Source organism: Ornithorhynchus anatinus, chromosome 20 (assembly GCF_004115215.2).
Source record: "Ornithorhynchus anatinus isolate Pmale09 chromosome 20, mOrnAna1.pri.v4, whole genome shotgun sequence".
Taxonomy (NCBI): Eukaryota; Metazoa; Chordata; class Mammalia; order Monotremata; family Ornithorhynchidae; genus Ornithorhynchus; species Ornithorhynchus anatinus.
The window spans coordinates 13,066,430-13,083,528 of record NC_041747.1 but is presented as its reverse complement, the minus strand read 5'-3'; the positions used below and the strand labels follow the sequence as shown (position 1 = coordinate 13,083,528).

The 17,099-nt window shown below is 45.1% G+C and overlaps 1 protein-coding gene across 3 annotated transcripts in view; it reads left to right on the top strand.

Moving 5' to 3' along the window:
* RASA3 (RAS p21 protein activator 3) overlaps nt 1–17,099 on the top strand; it is a 172,204-nt gene that overhangs the window by 79,089 nt on the left and 76,016 nt on the right. For all 3 annotated transcript variants that reach the window (XM_029048305.2, XM_029048302.1, XM_029048303.1), the window contains exon 2: nt 7,318–7,435. In XM_029048305.2, the coding sequence (XP_028904138.1) occupies nt 7,359–7,435 (77 nt within the window). In that variant the 5' untranslated portion in view covers nt 7,318–7,358. The remainder of the gene's footprint in view (nt 1–7,317; nt 7,436–17,099) is intronic.

Here is a 17,099-nt window from a genome sequence, read left to right as displayed (position 1 = left end):
GCTAGTATTCTCCCTAATCTGTGACACTTGATTGCAAAGAGAAGAAGTATCGCCACGTGGAAAGAACACAAGCCTGGGAGTCAGAGGACCTGAATTCTAATCCTGCCTCCAGCACTTTTGCTGTGTGACTCTGGGCAAGTCATTTAATGTCTCCGTGCTTCAGTTTCGTCACCTATAAAATGGGGATTAAATGGCCGTTCCCAAAAACTTTACCCAGCATAACTGTCTGCTATACAATTCCAGAACACAGCTATTCTTTGGTCAGGGCGTGTGCTTGAGCCTGAGAATTGGGCGAGTTGTGTGGCCAGCTGGGTGTTGCTGGATTGTGTATGCGTGTTTTGCCTATAGGAGTGAACAGGTTATTTTGTGCGTTTTGGTGAGGTTTCTTGAAGCCCTGGAAGTTCGTCTGAGGAGGTGGGCTGCAGAAATCCCAAGAATAAAGTGTTCCCAAATAGTGCTCACAAAGGTGCTCTTTAGACTGCAAGGTCGTTGTGGGCAGGAAACGCGTCTACCAATTCTGTTGCATTGTACTCTCCCCAGCGCTTAGTAAAGTGCCCTGCACACAATAAACACTCAGTAAATACCATCAGAGGAACAGCATGGCCTACTGGCAAGAGCACGGGCTTGGGTGAGTTATAATCCCACTTCCGCCACTTGTCTGCTATGTGACCTTGGACAAGTCACTTAATTTATCTGTACCTCAGTTACCTTATCTGTAAAATGGTGATTGAGACTGTTAGCCCCATTTGGGACAACCTGCTTACCTTGTATTTACCCCAGTGCTTAGAACAGTGCTTGGCACATAGTAAGCACGTAACAAATACCATAATTATCATTATTTTGTTATTGATGATGATGATGATGATGATGATGAGGTCTTGTAATTCACAAGGCTGGCGTGGACCCCCTCAAAGGCTTACTTTCCTTCCACTTTCAAATCTCTCCTCAAAATCTGCTTCTTTCTTGGACTCATAGACTTCTTCAGGAAGATATGGTTCAGGTCCTTTTTGCTTTCCTTTTGCTTTCTGTTTCAATTAGAAGTTCAGATTCTAAAGAGAAGGTTCTTCCTTGTCTGAGTGTGTTCTAACCAGAGGTCGGAACTTAGGAAATCATCACTTTGAAACAATGTGAAGCAGGCTTGGGAGTCAGAGGTCATGGGTTCTGATCTGACTCCGCCACTTGTCTGCTGTGTGACCTTGGGCAAGTCACTTAACTTCACTATGCCTCAGTTCCCTCATCTGTAAAATGGGGATTAAGAATGTGAGCCCCACGTGGGACAACCTGATTATCTTGTATCTATCCCAGCTCTTAGAGCAGTGCTTGGCTCATAGTAAGCGCTTAACCAATACCATTATTAATATTTTTGTAAAGCAGTGTGGCCTGGGAATCAGAAGGACCTGGGTTCTAATCCTGTCCACCATGTGTCTGCTGTGTGACCTCGGGCAAGTCATGAGCAGGGAGCATGTCTGGTAATTCTGTTGTATCGTACTCTCCCATGTGCTTAGTACAAGTGCTCTGCACATAGTAAGCGCTAAATAAATATGATTGATTCAAGTCACTTTGCTTCTATGGGCCTCATCTGTAAAATGAGGATTGAGATCGTGAGCCCCACGTGGGACATGGAGTGTGCCCAACCTTGAATCTACTCCAGCACTTAGTATAGCACCTGGGACATAATAAGTGTTTAAATACCATTAAAAAAATAAAAAATGAAGAATTCTTTTTGGTAGTGCTTCGTGTTTTGCACACTTCACAAATGTCAGTTTGCCTTTTTAGTAGGAGGATGTAATAAAGTTAAGGAAAATAGCCTTTTTTGGTGAAGGATGATGAAATGTTAATAGTCAATAGTGAAATTAAACAAGGAATTCAACACCCTCCCACCCCACCACTACCCGAATTGAAACTGATAAATCCTGCTCTCAGAATCGTGTTCTCATCCAGAAGAGCATGTTCATTTCAAGCTCCATTAGCAAAGCTGGCACTTGCCCAATGGAAAAAAGCTCAGATTTGAAGGGAAAGAGGAAGAGCTAAGCAATGAATGCCTGTTTCAAGCTCCTGGGAAGTAGAAGTAAAGAGATATAAACAATTAAGCTCAGATCCCATAGTTTGATAGGAAAAGCATTTTCATAGACATTAAATGGGCATTTTTCTCTCTCTCCAGAGACTTTCGTTACAAATGACAGTCCCTGGAGCTCATTTTTCTAAAGAAAAGACCCCCCCCTTGGGGTCAGGATTGATGAGTTTTTTGTGCTTTTGGTCCCAAACTGTTCTAGACCAACTTGCTCACTGGCCCAGGGAGCAGAAGGAAAGAATGAGAATCAAATTCCTGCAAAACCTGGACTTGGGTGGATTAAGCCTACTGGAGGTTTAAGGAGAGACTAAATAATATTCATTTTTAAAACTGGGGTATTTGATAAGAGCTTACACTATACTAAGTGCTGGGGCAGACACAAGATAGTCAGACACAGTCCCTGTCCTACCACAGTCTAAGGGGAAGGAGAATGCTGAGAAACAGCGAGTTCTGGTGGATAATAATGATGGTATTTGTTAAGCTCCCGAGGACTTATTTATGAAGCCCAAGGATTTGGTAGTCCAACCAGAATTCTAATCCTGGCTCTGCCAATTGCCTGCCGTGTGACCTATGGCAAGTCACTAAAATTCTCTGTGCCTCAGTTACCTCATCTGTATAATGAGGATTAAGATAATGAGCCCTGTGGGGGACAGGGACTGTGTCCAGCCTGATTATTTTGTTTCTACCCCAACACTCAGTACAGTACAGTACAGTGCTGTGACAGTCACTTTTCTAAGCCCTGGGATAGATTCAAGTTAATCAGGCCCAGTCTCTGTCCCACATGGAGTCACTAGGCTGTGCTACTTCTGAAGGGAATACAAACTATTGTAAAGTGGCCTAGCTAAGGTATCCTCTTGGGACATCATGGGGAGACGTTGGGAAGTAGGGAAATCCCCTGTGACCCCCCACTCCCACACTTCAAGGTGAAGAAACCAGTTTTTGCACTAAGCATTTGGCTTCTTAGAGGTAGGAATAGGTTTTGGGTGCCTAAAGGCTCGAATTTGTATTCGATCTTTCACTTGGAGTTCTTTGGGAAACCTATCCTTTGATATTTAGGAGGTAGCTGAAAGTTTTTTTTGTTCTGGATGTCTGCTAAGCCGTTGACTTAACTGGTATTACTTGACTCCAGTAAAAATTGGCTAGAATTTGCAGAATGTCACTCTTTGGGTAAATCTTGGAGAGATTGGTGATAGAGTAGATAGTCACTAATGATAGTTGAAAAAATTGCTCCTAGCCAGCCCCCCTACCTTTTATTTCTAATGGTATTTGTTAAGCATTCGCTTCGTGCCAAGCACTGTTCTAAGTGCTTGGGTAAATCCATGTCCCACATGGGGTTCTCAGTCTTCATCCCCAATTTACAGATGAGGTAACTGAGGCCCAGAGGAGTTAAGCGACTTGCCCAAGGTCACAGAGCAGACAAGTGGCAGAGCCGGGATTAGAACTCAGGTCCTTCTGACTCCCAGGCCCCGTGCTCTATCCATTAGGCAACACTACCCCTTAACCCATATGGGAGCTCCTGATGACTATTAGCAGAAAAGAAGCCAGGCCAAAGGTGTAAAAAGAAGCAGAGAAGCCAGTTGGCTTAGTGGAAAGAGCATGGACCTGGGACCCGGGATACTGGGATTCTAATCCTGGCTATGCTGCTTGTCTGCTGTGTGACTGTGGGCCAGTCGCTTCACTTCTCTGGACCTCAGTTTCCTCACCTGTAAAATGGGGAAAGAATACCTCTTCTCCCTTCCCCCTTCAACTGGGAAACCCTTGTGGATCCAACTCGATGATCTTATATTTAGCCCAGTGCTTAGTACAGTGCTAGACTCATAGTAAGCGCTTCCCAGATTCCACAGTTATTGATTAGCAGAGCTCCACCACTTCTGCTTTGTTACATTGGGCAAGTCACCTAACTTCTCTGTGCCTCAGTAGCCTCAACTGTAAAATGGAGATTAAAACTATGATCTCCAAGTAGGACAAGGGACTGTCAGACCTGATTAGTTATCTACCCCAGCGTTTAGTACAGTGCCTGGCATATAGTAAGGGCTTAACAAATACTCGTGGAGCCCAGTTTACAAAGTTTTTCCTCGCACTGTAATGATCCCAGGGAAGAAACTGGAACTAATGATAATAATAACTGTGGTGTTCGTTAAGCGCTTACTATGTACCAAACACTGTACTAAGTGCTGGGGTAGATACAAGATAATTAGAAAAAGAGTAGGCATGTCTTTTCATGGGGGTGACCGAGGGAGCCTCTTCCAGTAGATTCTAGAGTGGTTTTGATCTGGTTACCCACCCTCTGGAAAAATAAAACTTGGCAGAAGGTTGGGTGGAGTTGTGTGGTTCTAATTGGTGAATGAAGACGGTCCGGGGTAAGTTGGGCTCAGGGGAAACTTTGGAAGGCCTGAAGGAAAGAAGATAATTAAAATTGTTTCCAAAAGCAGGCATCCCTTACTCGGGGACAGGGTGTGTTGCCAGTGTAAAGAGCACACAAGCGGAATCAGTAGACCTGCACGGATGCTTGTAAAAACAAAAATACTTGGAAATCGATCTGAAACCCAGGCCCTCTTGGTCGGAGCCCTGCCAGCTGGGCCTTTCAGAGGCCGGCTCCGTAGATGAAGTTCCGAAAAAGAATCTCTCGCTCTGGTTTCGATGCCGACTTCCTTTCAGGTGGAATGTGGTCCCTCGGGAAGGCGGATGTGGAAGCTGGCGTTTGTCACCCTGGCGTGTTCTCGGCCTGAGGTCTTCAGGGGGAAGGTGTGCCCAAAATGACATTAGGAGCCAAAGTGTCACTAGCTAGTTAAATGGCAAAACCCTTTGGGAATTCGGGGGCTGAATGAGGCATTTGTTTATCCAGTGGACTTGAGCTGAACTGCAGATGTCCAATTCAAAAGCCACCCTTGTTCCTGTTGCTTAAATTTCATTCATCTCTGTTCCCCTTCTATTCACCAGCTAACCAACGGGCAGGGTAGTTCATCCTGCTTGTTCCTGTAGCTTATCAGTAAGAGTCCCCTCCCCCAGAGACCCTTGGGTCACCTGATAGCCATCTCTGGACAAGAGTTAAGTGTAAAGTCTTGAGGCCATTTCCTGTCAGACTGCCAGCCCTTGAAGTGTAAATACCCGCTTAAGGGGTATTGACACTTTAAAGGAAGTTTGAAGGCTTCTGGGCCTTGGTTGGAAATAGAAAGGAAACCCAGGCAGTGTTAACTTTCCATTCCTGGGTTGGGCTCCCTTGCAGCTGACTCACAAAGGTGGGTTAGGGGGTGAATGCAAAAAGCAAATTACCCCTCCCAGGATCTGACTCTTTTTGTGGTTCCTGCAAAAGTGAAAATAAATTAAAATGGCTCCCTTAGAGTCAGTTTGATCAGACCCATAGTATAGTGTCTGGCCCACACAGTAAGCACTCAACAAATATCACAGTTATGATTATTATAGCATATAATAATAATTGGGGCATTTGTTAAGTCAGGCACCATACTAAGCACTGGGGTGGATACAAGCAAATTGGGTTAGACACAGTCCCTGCCATCCGGGGCTCACAGTTGTAATCCCCATTTCAAAGTTACCTCATTTCACAGCTGAAGTAGCTAAGGTGCAGAGAAGTTAAGTGACTTCTTTGAGGTCACACAGCAGATGAGTGGCAGAGCTTGGAATTAGAACTCAGGTCCATTTGGTTCCCAAGTACGTGCTCTATCCACTAGGGCATGCTGCTTCTCTAGCATATGTGAGCTTCTTTTTTGTGTTGTCTTAAAAAGACCAATTATTCCACTTTCAAAATGTTGCTTCAGTTAACCAGTGGGATCTATTGGGTGCTTATTGTGTGTCGAGTACTGTAAGCGTTCGGGAGAATACAGTGCAACAGACATGTTCTCTGCGAACAAGGAGCTGCCAGCCTAAGGATAACTGGGGGTGTATTTCTAAGAAATCTGCATTGCAAAATATTTTAATAATTATGGCTTTTATTAAGTGCTTACAGTGTGCTAAGCATTGAGGTAAATACAGCCTTATCAGATTGCTCTCAGTGCTTGCCCTGGCTGAAGCTCATGAGCTGTCTTATCCCTATTTTACAGAAAAGACCATGGAGGCACAGAGAAGTTGTGACTAGCCCAAGATCACACAGCAGGCCAGAGGCAGAGCTGGGATTAGAATCCAGCTCTCCTGACTGTCCCTTGGCTTTTCCACTCTGTCACACAATGAATCTAACTAGCTTTCATAGACACGGACATTAAGAGCAGAGAAGCTGTGTGGCCCAGTGGATAGAGCACGGGCCTGGGAATCAGAAGGACCTGGATTTTAATCCTGGTTCTGCCACTTGTGTGCTGGGTGACCTTGGGCAAGGCACTTCACTTGAATGTGCCTCTGTTTCTTCCTCTGTCAAATGGGGATTAAGACACAGGGACTGTGTCCAATCTGAATAGTTTATATTCACCCCAGTGCTTAGTAGAGAGCCTGGCACATAGTAAGCACTTAACAAACACCATTATAACAAAATCTTGCTTAAATTAGCAAATGATTAGGATAATTCAGGCCCCAGAGAAATTCGGTCTTCATTATCCAAACTTTTTTTTGGCTGTCCACCTCTGGCTAAAGGAGACCAAAGTATCTGGGACCCGAATGAACCAAATAATAATAATGATACTTGTTAAGCAATAATGATACTTGTTAAGCAGAAGCAGCGTGGCTCAGTGGAAAGAGCATGGGCTTTGGAGTCAGAGGTCATGAGTTCGAATCCCAGCTCTGTCACTTGTCAGCTGTGTGACTGTGGGCAAGTCACTTAACTTCTCTGTGCCTCAGTTCCCTCATCTGTAAAATGGGGATTAAGACTGTGAGCCCCACGTGGGACAGCCTGATTCCCCTGTGTCTACCCCAGCGCTTAGAACAGTGCTCTGCACATAGTAAGCGCTTAACAAATACCAACATTATTATTATTATTATTAAGCACTTACTATGTGCCAAGCACTGTTCTAAATGCTGAGGTAGATACAAGGTAAGCAGGTTGAACCCGTGGGGCTCACAGTCTTAATCTCCATTTTACAGATGAGGTATCTGAGGCCCAGAGAAGCGAAGTGACTTGGCCAAGGTCACACAGCTGACAAGTGGCGGAGCCGGGATTAGAACTGATTGAATAGTGCTGATTTACCATATCTTTTATAACAGCAGCTCTGGTCATTCAAACAAGGATGCAGATTAATAAATCCTGGAAGAAAGTGCATCAAGACTGGAAAATGATAACTGACTCTCTTCTTTTTACCTTTCAGGAGAAGCCAAAAATCTTCCTACATATCCAGGGCCAAACAAGATGAGGGATTGTTACTGTACCGTCAACCTGGACCAGGAGGAAGTTTTCAGGACCAAAATAGTGGAGAAATCTCTATGGTAACAAATCTTGCTTGATCAAAACTATTGTTTGAATACCCTTGAACTCTGCCATCTGCATGGGGAGGGGGAAGTCTATATAGTATTGTTTGCACCATAAACTGCCTCTCTGCTCATTCTAGTGCAGTGCAAGCATTTTGCACAGTCCTCTGCCCACTGTAAGGGCTCAGTATATACAATTGATCCATCCAGTGCATCAGTAGACTTTGTCAGCTGGGTGACTTTGGGCCAATCACTTAACTTCTTTGTGCCTCAGTTACCTCATCTCTAAAATGGGGATTAAGGCTGTGCACCCCTCATGGGAACAGTCTGATTACCTTCCATCTGCCCCTGTGTTTAGAACAGTGCTTGGCACATAGTAAGTGCTTAACAAATATTAGGAGAATGGAATGTGGGAAAAACCCAGCAATGAGTGCCATAGCTGCTAAAAGGGGAGACAGTAGGAAGACTACAGGTAGGGGAAATACCATAGAAAGATGTGTACATTCATTCATCCAGACATATTTATTGAGAGCTTACTGTGTGCAAAGCACTGTACTAAGCGTTTGGGAGAGTACACTACTACAGCAAACACATTCCCTGCCCACGACAAGCTCACAGTCTAAGTACATAAGTGCCAGAAGGGCTGGGTTAGTATCAAAGTACTTAGGGGGTATATAGCTTAGTGCATGTAATAATAATAATAATAATTGTGGTATTTGTTAAATGCTTACTAAGTGCAAGGCACTGTCCCAACCGCTGGGGTGCATACAAGCAAATCGGGTTGGACACAGTCCTTGTCCCTCATGGGGCTCACAATCTTCATCCCCATTTTACAAATGAGGTAACTGAGGCCCAGAGAAGTGAAGCCACCTGCCCCAGGTCACTCAGCAGACAAGTGGAGGAGCTGGGATTAGAACCCAGGTCCTTCTGACTCCCAGGCCCGGGCTTCTGTCCACTGGGCCACGCTGCTTCTTGTAGCAGCGGGGAGGGTGGTTAGGGGAATTAAAGGCTTTGACTGGGAAAACCTCTTGGAGAAGTGATATCAGGAGGGTTTTGAAGGTGGGGAGAATGATGGATTGCCAGATACCAAGAGGGAAGGAATTCCAGGCCAGGAGGAGAACCAAAGTACTGGATATCAGTGATGGGATAGAAGTCAAGATACAGAAAGCAACAATCTTCTATTCCTTTAAACAGGCAAAAACACTTCTCTTGGTTCAGACATATTGCTCCCTGTGAGGAGTTTTTCTTTGGTAGGGAAATATCTTTCCCCCCTCATCTTTATTGCACATTTTCCATTTTCAAGGCAGTGGATTTTCACCCTGAAGACTTCAGCTCAATATCCAGGTACTTTGACATCTCTAGGGAGGCTGATTGAAATTGAGTTTGACCGCCCCCCCACCTACCAACACATTATCTGTCTTTTATTGCAATGTGGAATAATAACACATCAAGAAAACACCCTAGTGTGTTCATTGTGCTGTTCCTCTGCCCCAGATGAGGAAGATATACACCCCCATAATGTTCCTTTTATTTATAATGGTAATAATCAGGAGGCAGGGAAGGTGAAATCAAGGAGGAAATTGATGTCTTATCCCGCAGAAAGAACGGAATAATTGAACAATTAAAACATGTAAACCAACTTTTAAAATTGTTCTTAAACCCGGTACCACTGCTATCCAGGAAGGTTCAATTCCCCACAAATATACATTTCTCTCTCCCTGATATCTAATCAGTGAGGTTGCTTTTTTCATTAACATAGTTGTTTAAACTCAGATTTAACTATTTATGTGTATATATGTATACATGAATATATTATGTATTAATATACTCTGTGTTTGTGTGTGTATGAGAGTTCGTAATAGGGAATTTTTCATTTCAAGTTTTGAGCATTTTCCAGTTTTCCTTGTCGTGTGTCTTCTGGAAAAAAAATATTTTGGTGAGGGTCTTTGAAATAATTTTTCCACCATTTTATCAGGTTTGAGTGTTTTACAGATAACGTTGTGGTGAATAAAATATACCATGGATTTTAAGGAGTCTTATCAGATGAAAGTTCATTTTGATTTAAATGGGTTTAGAAACTTGCTCTTCTAGAGGAATAATAGTGAAAATTGAAAATTGTCGATTCAGAAAATAGACCACGTACATTTTAGAGATGATTAAAAGCACTAGAGAGCTAGAATCCTTTTTGGTGAAGGAAGGAGATGAGCAGTCTCAGGAGAGGAAGTATTAAATATTGTAATGGATTTTTTAAATGAAAGGTCCAATGGTTTATTAATGATTTGTGCTTTTAAAATGGCGAGCAAGTTGATTTAACAGTCACTCCAATAATAACGCATAATTGCTTCCCCCACAGATTTCCTCTTCAAAAATCTGATTTGTATCTAACCCAACGCACTTAGAACAGTGCTTGACACCTAATGAGTGCTTAACAAATGCCATAAAAGAAATCCCGGTAGATTTTTAAAGCAGTGATAAGGGGTGGGTGGAGAAGGAGAGAGTTAGGGTCCAGATGTCGTGGCTATAGGACTCGTGAGCGTGGGTCATGCAGTCTAAGTGGGAGGGAGAACAGGTGTTTAATTTCCATAGTACAGATGAGGAAACTGAGGCACAGAGCGATTAAGCGATTCACCCAAGGTCGCACAGTAGTGGAGCTGGGGTCAGAATCCAGCCTTCCTGACTCCCACCCCCAAGTGCTATCCATTAGATTTCCCTGCGTCTTTACACGCTGCACGGAATAATGACTGCCACCTTCAACAGCAGGTTTGGCTCTCTGGTGTGGGCAGGGCAATTTTCAGGTGACTTGGTGAATATACAGGAGAGTCCTGGCTCAGTGAGCGTTTACAGTCTGATTGTGAAAATGAGCCATTGGGAATTGATGGTCAACAGAATCTGATGATAATAATTAATGGTATTTAAGTAAGCGCTCAATAATAATAATAATAATAATAATGGTATTTGTTTAGCGTTTACTATGTGCCAAGCACTATTCTATGTGCTGGGGTTGATTGGACACAGTCCCTGTCCCACATGGGGCTCACAGTCTTAACCCCATTTGACAGATGAGGGAACTGAGGCCCAGTGCAGTTAAGTGAATTGACCAAGGTAACACAGTCAACAAGTGGCTGAGCTGGGATTAGAACCCGGGTCCTTCTGACTTCCAGGCCTGGGCTGCTTCTCAGGAAACAAGGACTGGGTTGCCTTCCCACCCAGACTCGGCCTGTTGTTCTCTTCCCCACCCCCCACATCTATTAGAGTTCTTGTAATTTGGAAACTTTCTGGTCTCTTTACCAACGAAAGAAATCCCCTAAATTAATAGACGTCTGTATGGTATGACCACATTGAAATGTGTGCTTTTGCAATCCTTGTAAGAGGACATCATCGGCATCAGTTGAGAAGCAGCATGGCATAGTGGATAGGGCATGGGCCTGGGAGTCAGAAGGTCATGGGTTCTAATGCCACCTCCACAACTGGTCTGCTGTGTGACCTTGGGTAAGTCACTTCATTTCTCTGTGCGTCAGTTACCTCGTCTGTAAAATGGGGATTGAGACTGTGAGCCTCACGTGGGAAAGGGACTGTGTCCAGCCTGATTTGCTTGTATCCGCCCCAGCGCTTAGTACAGTGCCTGGCACGTAAGCACGTAACAAATACCAACATTATTATTATTAAATACCATAATTATTCTTTAACGAAGCAGCTACTGTAGATAGCACTCTGGAGGAGGTGATTGGGGTTCATGCAAATGATAATCATAACTATGGAACTTGTTAAGCACTTACTGTGTACTGTTCTAAGCACTGGGGCAGACATGAGGTACTCAGTTTGGACACATCCCTGTCCCACATGGGGCTCACATTCTTAATCCCCATTTTACAAATGATGTAACGGAAGCCCAGAGGAAGTGAAGTGACTTGCCCAAGGTCACCCAACAGACAAGTGACAGAGCCGGGATTGGAACCCAGGTCCTTCTGGCTCCCAGGTCCGTTGCTCTATCCACAAAGACATGCTGCTCAAGTAATGGACCACCCCTGTGCTCTCAAAGGGCTTCTACTCTTCAACAGTGTGGCCTAGTGGTAAGAGCAAAGGCCCGGGAGTCAAAGGACCTGGGTTCTGATTCTGGCACTATCACTTGTCTGCTGTGTGACCTTGGGTAACTCACTTGGCTTCTCTGTGCCTCAGTTTCCTCATAAGTAAAATAGGGATTAAATTGTAAATCCTATTACCTCCTATTTAGATCATGAGTCCCAGTGCCTAGTACAGTGATTGGCACATAGGAAGCACTTAAGGGCTGTTATTAATCATTATTATTAATAAACGTAGCCAGAAGTGAATGAATGGACTGTATTTAAGAGTAAGAGTGGAGGCTGGCACAGTGGAGAGAGCCTGGGGATGGGGTGATCTGGGTTCAGATCTCACTCCACTGGCTGTGTGACCTTGAGCAAGTCACTCTTTCTCTCACTTTCCTCATCGGTCCCTCCTTTGGACTCTGAGCCTCTTATGAGACAGACTGGATCCATTATGTCTTTTATTCATCCCAGTGCTTGGCACCAAGTAAATGCTCAATAAATATGATTGTTGTTGCTATTTTTAAAGAAAAAAGAAACAGACCAATGTATGCGGGCAGAGGAGGACTATGGGCGGTGGGCCCCGGAAGGCACAGGGGACTCTAGGAGATGGACCCCAGACAGTGCAGGGATTAAGAGGAGCCCAGGTGGCCGAAAGTAAACGATCCTTGGGAGGGCAACCCTGGCAACTTCAGAGCGGAGTTTCTGGCTAGTGTGTAGAAGCCAGGGTGACCCAATCTTGTCCTGCGACAAGATGGGATCCCCACTCCATCCTTGCGTTTGCACTCAGGATGTTTAAAGACCAAGGAGACATGAAGGTGAGTTGCACCGACCAACCTTCTGCTTCTTTATCAAAGAGAGGGAATCCCAGTTTTTTTTTTCCTCCTGCCATGGAATAATTCATCCTGATGTCTTGTGCTAGAAGTACACGGTTGAGCAGCCAGAGCACCTTCAGGGACTTACCACCCAGGGAGCCGAATAAATACCATCCGAGGCGGGCGACGGAGACCCCAAGGTCAGCTGGTTTCTAAAGGGAAGTGCAGTGCGCAAGCACCGGAAACGCTTGAAGCTAAAATCGGGATTTCAAGTGCAGAGGGAATAGGAGAACAGCCTGTAAGAGCTGACGGAGCTTGGTCTCTCCGAATGAATAGTTCGTCAGGAGAAAGTCTGAGGTTTTGTCAGACTCCTTGTTCCGGGGAAGTCTAATCAATCCATGCTTATGTCTCTCCTCGCTCCCCAAGATGGGCAGCAAATCTGGCCTATTTTGCTGGGGTATCGGGTGCCTTAGAGGTGCTCCAGGACTCCCTGAGGGATGCTAACCTCCTTCTAACCCCAAACCCAAAATCCCCGGAGGCCCAAGTCCGGTGACTGTGGGTAAAACCGCCCTAACAGTTGGGCAAAAGAGGAAGCCAAGGGGTCAGGCTTTGCAGCTGTCTTGACGGCATCTTTCCCTCCTCCCTCTGTGCCAGCCTCCCCCTCTACCAGTCTTTGGAGGGAAATGCCTCTGGAAAGGTCAGATCGGGCATGTAAATCCCAGGATAATTGTAATAATGGTATTCATTAAGCACTTACTATGTGTCAAGCACTTTTCTAAGCGCTGGGGGAGGTACAGGCTCAGGTTGGACACAGTCCCTGTCCCACATGAGGCTCACAGTTTTAGAGAAGCAGCTTGGGCTAGCGGCAAGAACACGGGCTTGGGAGTCAGAGGTCGTGGGTTCTAGTCCCGGCTCCACCACGTGTGCCGTGTGACCTTGGGCAAGTCAGTCAACTTTTCCGGACATCAGATACCTCATCTGTAAAATGGGGATCGAGACTGTGAGCCCCACGTGGGACAGGGACTGTGTCCAACCTGATTACCTTGTATCTACCCCAGTGCTTAGAATAGTGCTTGGCACATAGTAACTGCTTAACAGATGCCGTAATTATTAATTACTATTAATCCCCATTTTACAGATGAGGGAACTGAGGGCCAAGGAAGTGAAGTGATTTGCCCAAGGTCTCCCAACAGACAAGGGTTGGGGCTAGAGCTTGCCCCATCTTGAGCCCACCGGAGTCTGGTTCTGTAGGGTGGGGTGGTGCAGGCGTGGGCTGTGGGATTGGTTGCTCAACTGGAAGTGAATTCACCAGTGGGCTTCTCTAAGAACCAATCGGGCTGATGTGCTACAGTAAGGGGATGAAGCATAATCAAGAGTCAAGTGACTAATTCTGTTTGCTCGCAGAAGGCCAATAATAATAATTATTGTGGTATTCGTTAAGTGCTTACTATGTGCCAGGCACTGTACTAAGCACTGTGTGGATACAAGCAAATCAGGTGGGACACACTCCCTGTGACCATTGGGCTCACAGTCTTCATCCCCATCTTACAGATGAGGTAATTGAGGCGTAGAGAAGTGAAGTGACTTGCCCAAGGTCACACAACAGGCAAGTGATGGAGCCGGCATTAGAACCCATGACCTTCTGACTCCTAGGCCCGTGCTCTATCTACTAGGTCTTCTTCTAATAATAATGATGATGGTATTTGTTAAGTACTTACTATGTGCCAAACACTGTCCTAAATGCTGGGGTAGGTGCCAGGTAATTAGGTTGGACAGAATCTCTCTTCCCACATGTGGCTTACACTCTAAGTCAGGGGAGGAACAGGTATTGAACCCCCATTTTAGAGATGAGGATACTGAAGCCCAGTGAAGTGACTTGCCAAGGTCACACTGCAGGCAACCAGTGGAGCTAGGATTAGAACCCAAGTCCTCTGGCTCTCAGACCCACGCTCTTTCCAATTGGCCACATTGCCTTAAGTGCTTAAGACATTGCTTTGCACACAGTAAGTGCTCAGTAAATACGATGGAATGAATGAAGGCCTGCCTTTCATAAGACTGGGTCCCTGGTCAGGGATGGATCTGTTTTCCACATTCTATTTGGAAATTATGGACACTGGCATATCTCACAATCCAGTCAAAGTAGGTTCATTCATTCAATCGTGTTTGTTGAGTACTTGCTGAGTGCAAAGCACTGTACTAAGCACTTGGGAGAGTACAAAAGAACAGACACATTCCCTGCCCACAATGAACCAACAGTCTAGAGACGAGCTCACAACGGAATCTGGATTACGTCAACGATTAGTGCGTAACACGTCTTCGGATTTTATGTATAGTAGCCATTTGGGATCAGGTGGGCTCCTGCATTTTTTTTTTAGGTTATTTGTTAAATGCTTACTTTGTGCCAGGCACTGTACTAAGCCCTGGAGTAGATACAAGATAGGTTGGACACAGTCCCTGTCCCACATGGGGCTCACAGTCTTAATCCCCATTATCCAGATGAGGCAACTGAGACTCAGAGAAGTGGAGTGACTTGCCCAGGGTCCCACAGCAGACAAGTGACAGTGCCAGGATTAGAACCTAGGTCCTTCTGACTCCCAGGAGAGTGAAGTGTTAGTATATTGTGGCGTTATTCAGAAAAAGTCCAGTGCTTAATCTCTCCTGCTTCCAGCCCGGCCTGAATTGTGACCTTGGGTCTTCGGTTCACCCAGAGAAATGATCCTGAGTTTCTGAAGTTGTGGAACTGCCAGAGGATGTGGAATTCTCTGTCGCATGGTAAATCTCCCAGGGATTTTAAGAACAAAGACAGCTGAAAAGAATCTCTTCACAAAGAGGTTTGGTTGGGGGTTTCATTATTATTCATCATGTAGCTCGCTCTCTCTGTTTCTCAAAGTGTGCCAAGCATACAAGTCGGCTATTGCAAGAGCTCTCTACACTTCTCCCCCCCACCAAAACCAAACGTTGGGAAATAAGCACAGGATTTTGCAATAGAACACAGAACTGGAAGAAAAGCAAAGTGGTTGAGCTTGCATGATTCACTTAGGACAGTTTGACTTTCCTTTTTCCTTTCCGAGCACCGTCTGTGAGAAGTTGGAAAAAAAAATGGAAGTTCAGAAGATGCGGGGTTTCTGGTTCCCGGATTCCTGGTGCTGGTGATTCTCTGTGCCTCAGTTACCTCATCTATAAAAATGGGGATTGAACATCCGTTCAATCAGTAGTACTTATGCAGCACGCACTGTGCGCAGAGCACTGTACTGAGTGCTTGGGAGAGTACCAGCAGTACTCTCTTGAAGAGAAGCAGCGTGGCTCAGTGGAAAGAGCCTGGGCTTGGGAGTCAGAGGTCATGGGTTCGAATCCCGGCTCTACCACTTGTCAGGTGTGTGACTCTGGGCAAGTCACTTAACTTCTCTGTGCCTCAGTTACCTCGTCTGTAAAATGAGGATTAACTGTGAGCCTCACTTGGGACAATCTGATTACCCTGTATCTACCCCAGCGCTTAGAACAGTGCGCTGCACATAGCGCTTAACAAATATCAAATTATTACTATTATTACAGTACAGTAGAGTCGCAGTTCCTTTCCACAAGGCGATCATTCCACCTTAGACTGCGTTTGCCAGGACTGTGTCTCACCTGATTAGCTTGTGTTCATTCATTCATTCGTATTTATTGAGGACTTACTGAGTGCAGAGCACTTTTTAAGCGCTTGGGAGAGTACAATAATTCTGGTATTTGTTAAGCCCTTACTGTGTGCCAGGCACTATACTAAGTGCTGGGTTGGATACAAGCACAATTGGACACAGACCCTGTCCCACATGGGGCTGAAAGTTTTAATCCTCACTTTGCAAACGAGGTTAACTGAGGCACAGAAAAGTGAAGTGACTTGCCTAATGGTGGAACCAAATGGTGGAGTTGGGATTAGAACCCAACTCTTCTGACTTCCAGGCCTGGGCTCTTTCCACTAGGCTGTGTGATTTGCCATATTGTTGGTATTTGACTTGCTAGTATACCTCTTTTACCGAATTAGCAAAATCTAATGCAGTAGAATTTCAGCAATAGTCTCTAAATCACCACCCCTACAGACACTTCTAGACTGGAGTAATTCTAGAGCAATTGCAAATTCTCTCCCAATTACCGCCTTTGCAGTTTCACACTTAACTATTTGATGGAGGCAGGTGCCTCTTTGAGGAAGACAACCAATTGCCCTCTTTGAGGGAGCTGCCTTCTCTCAAACAAATTCCCTTTTGATCTTCTAAATGGATAGTTCCAATCCCCAAGGGTTTCTTACTCCCAATTAGGCCCTAAAGAAGAGTTGGTTACCTTTTCCACTCCCATGCCTCCGCTCAGTTTTCCTCCACCTAACCAGGTGATTTCCCAGAATTTCTGAGAGAAGGGAAAAGGATAAAAAATCCAGATCAATAAGATGACTCCCAACCTGTCTAGCCACCCAAATTCAGTTAGGAATTTCTCTTCACAATGCGCAACACACATTTTTCACAACACTGGCCAGTTCAGTCAAACATAACTCAGTGTACACCCACTTGCAGACCCCCGCCAGTCCGTCCTATCAAATGAGGTGTCATTTGCCATCCCCCGGGGAACAAATGCCTAAATCTTCTTCAACATTCTCATTCCTTTCTGTGATATCTGGATTCCTCCTCCTCTATATTCAATCCCCCATTATCTCTTTAGAAGTAATCCTTTGGGCCTTTCACTCTTTTCCATTTTTACAACCTTTCCTAGTAGTAGTGGAGCCCGGGATTCAGTGGGTGTCAAAGCAGAAAGCAGCAAAGGAGCAGAAGATGTTGCTTT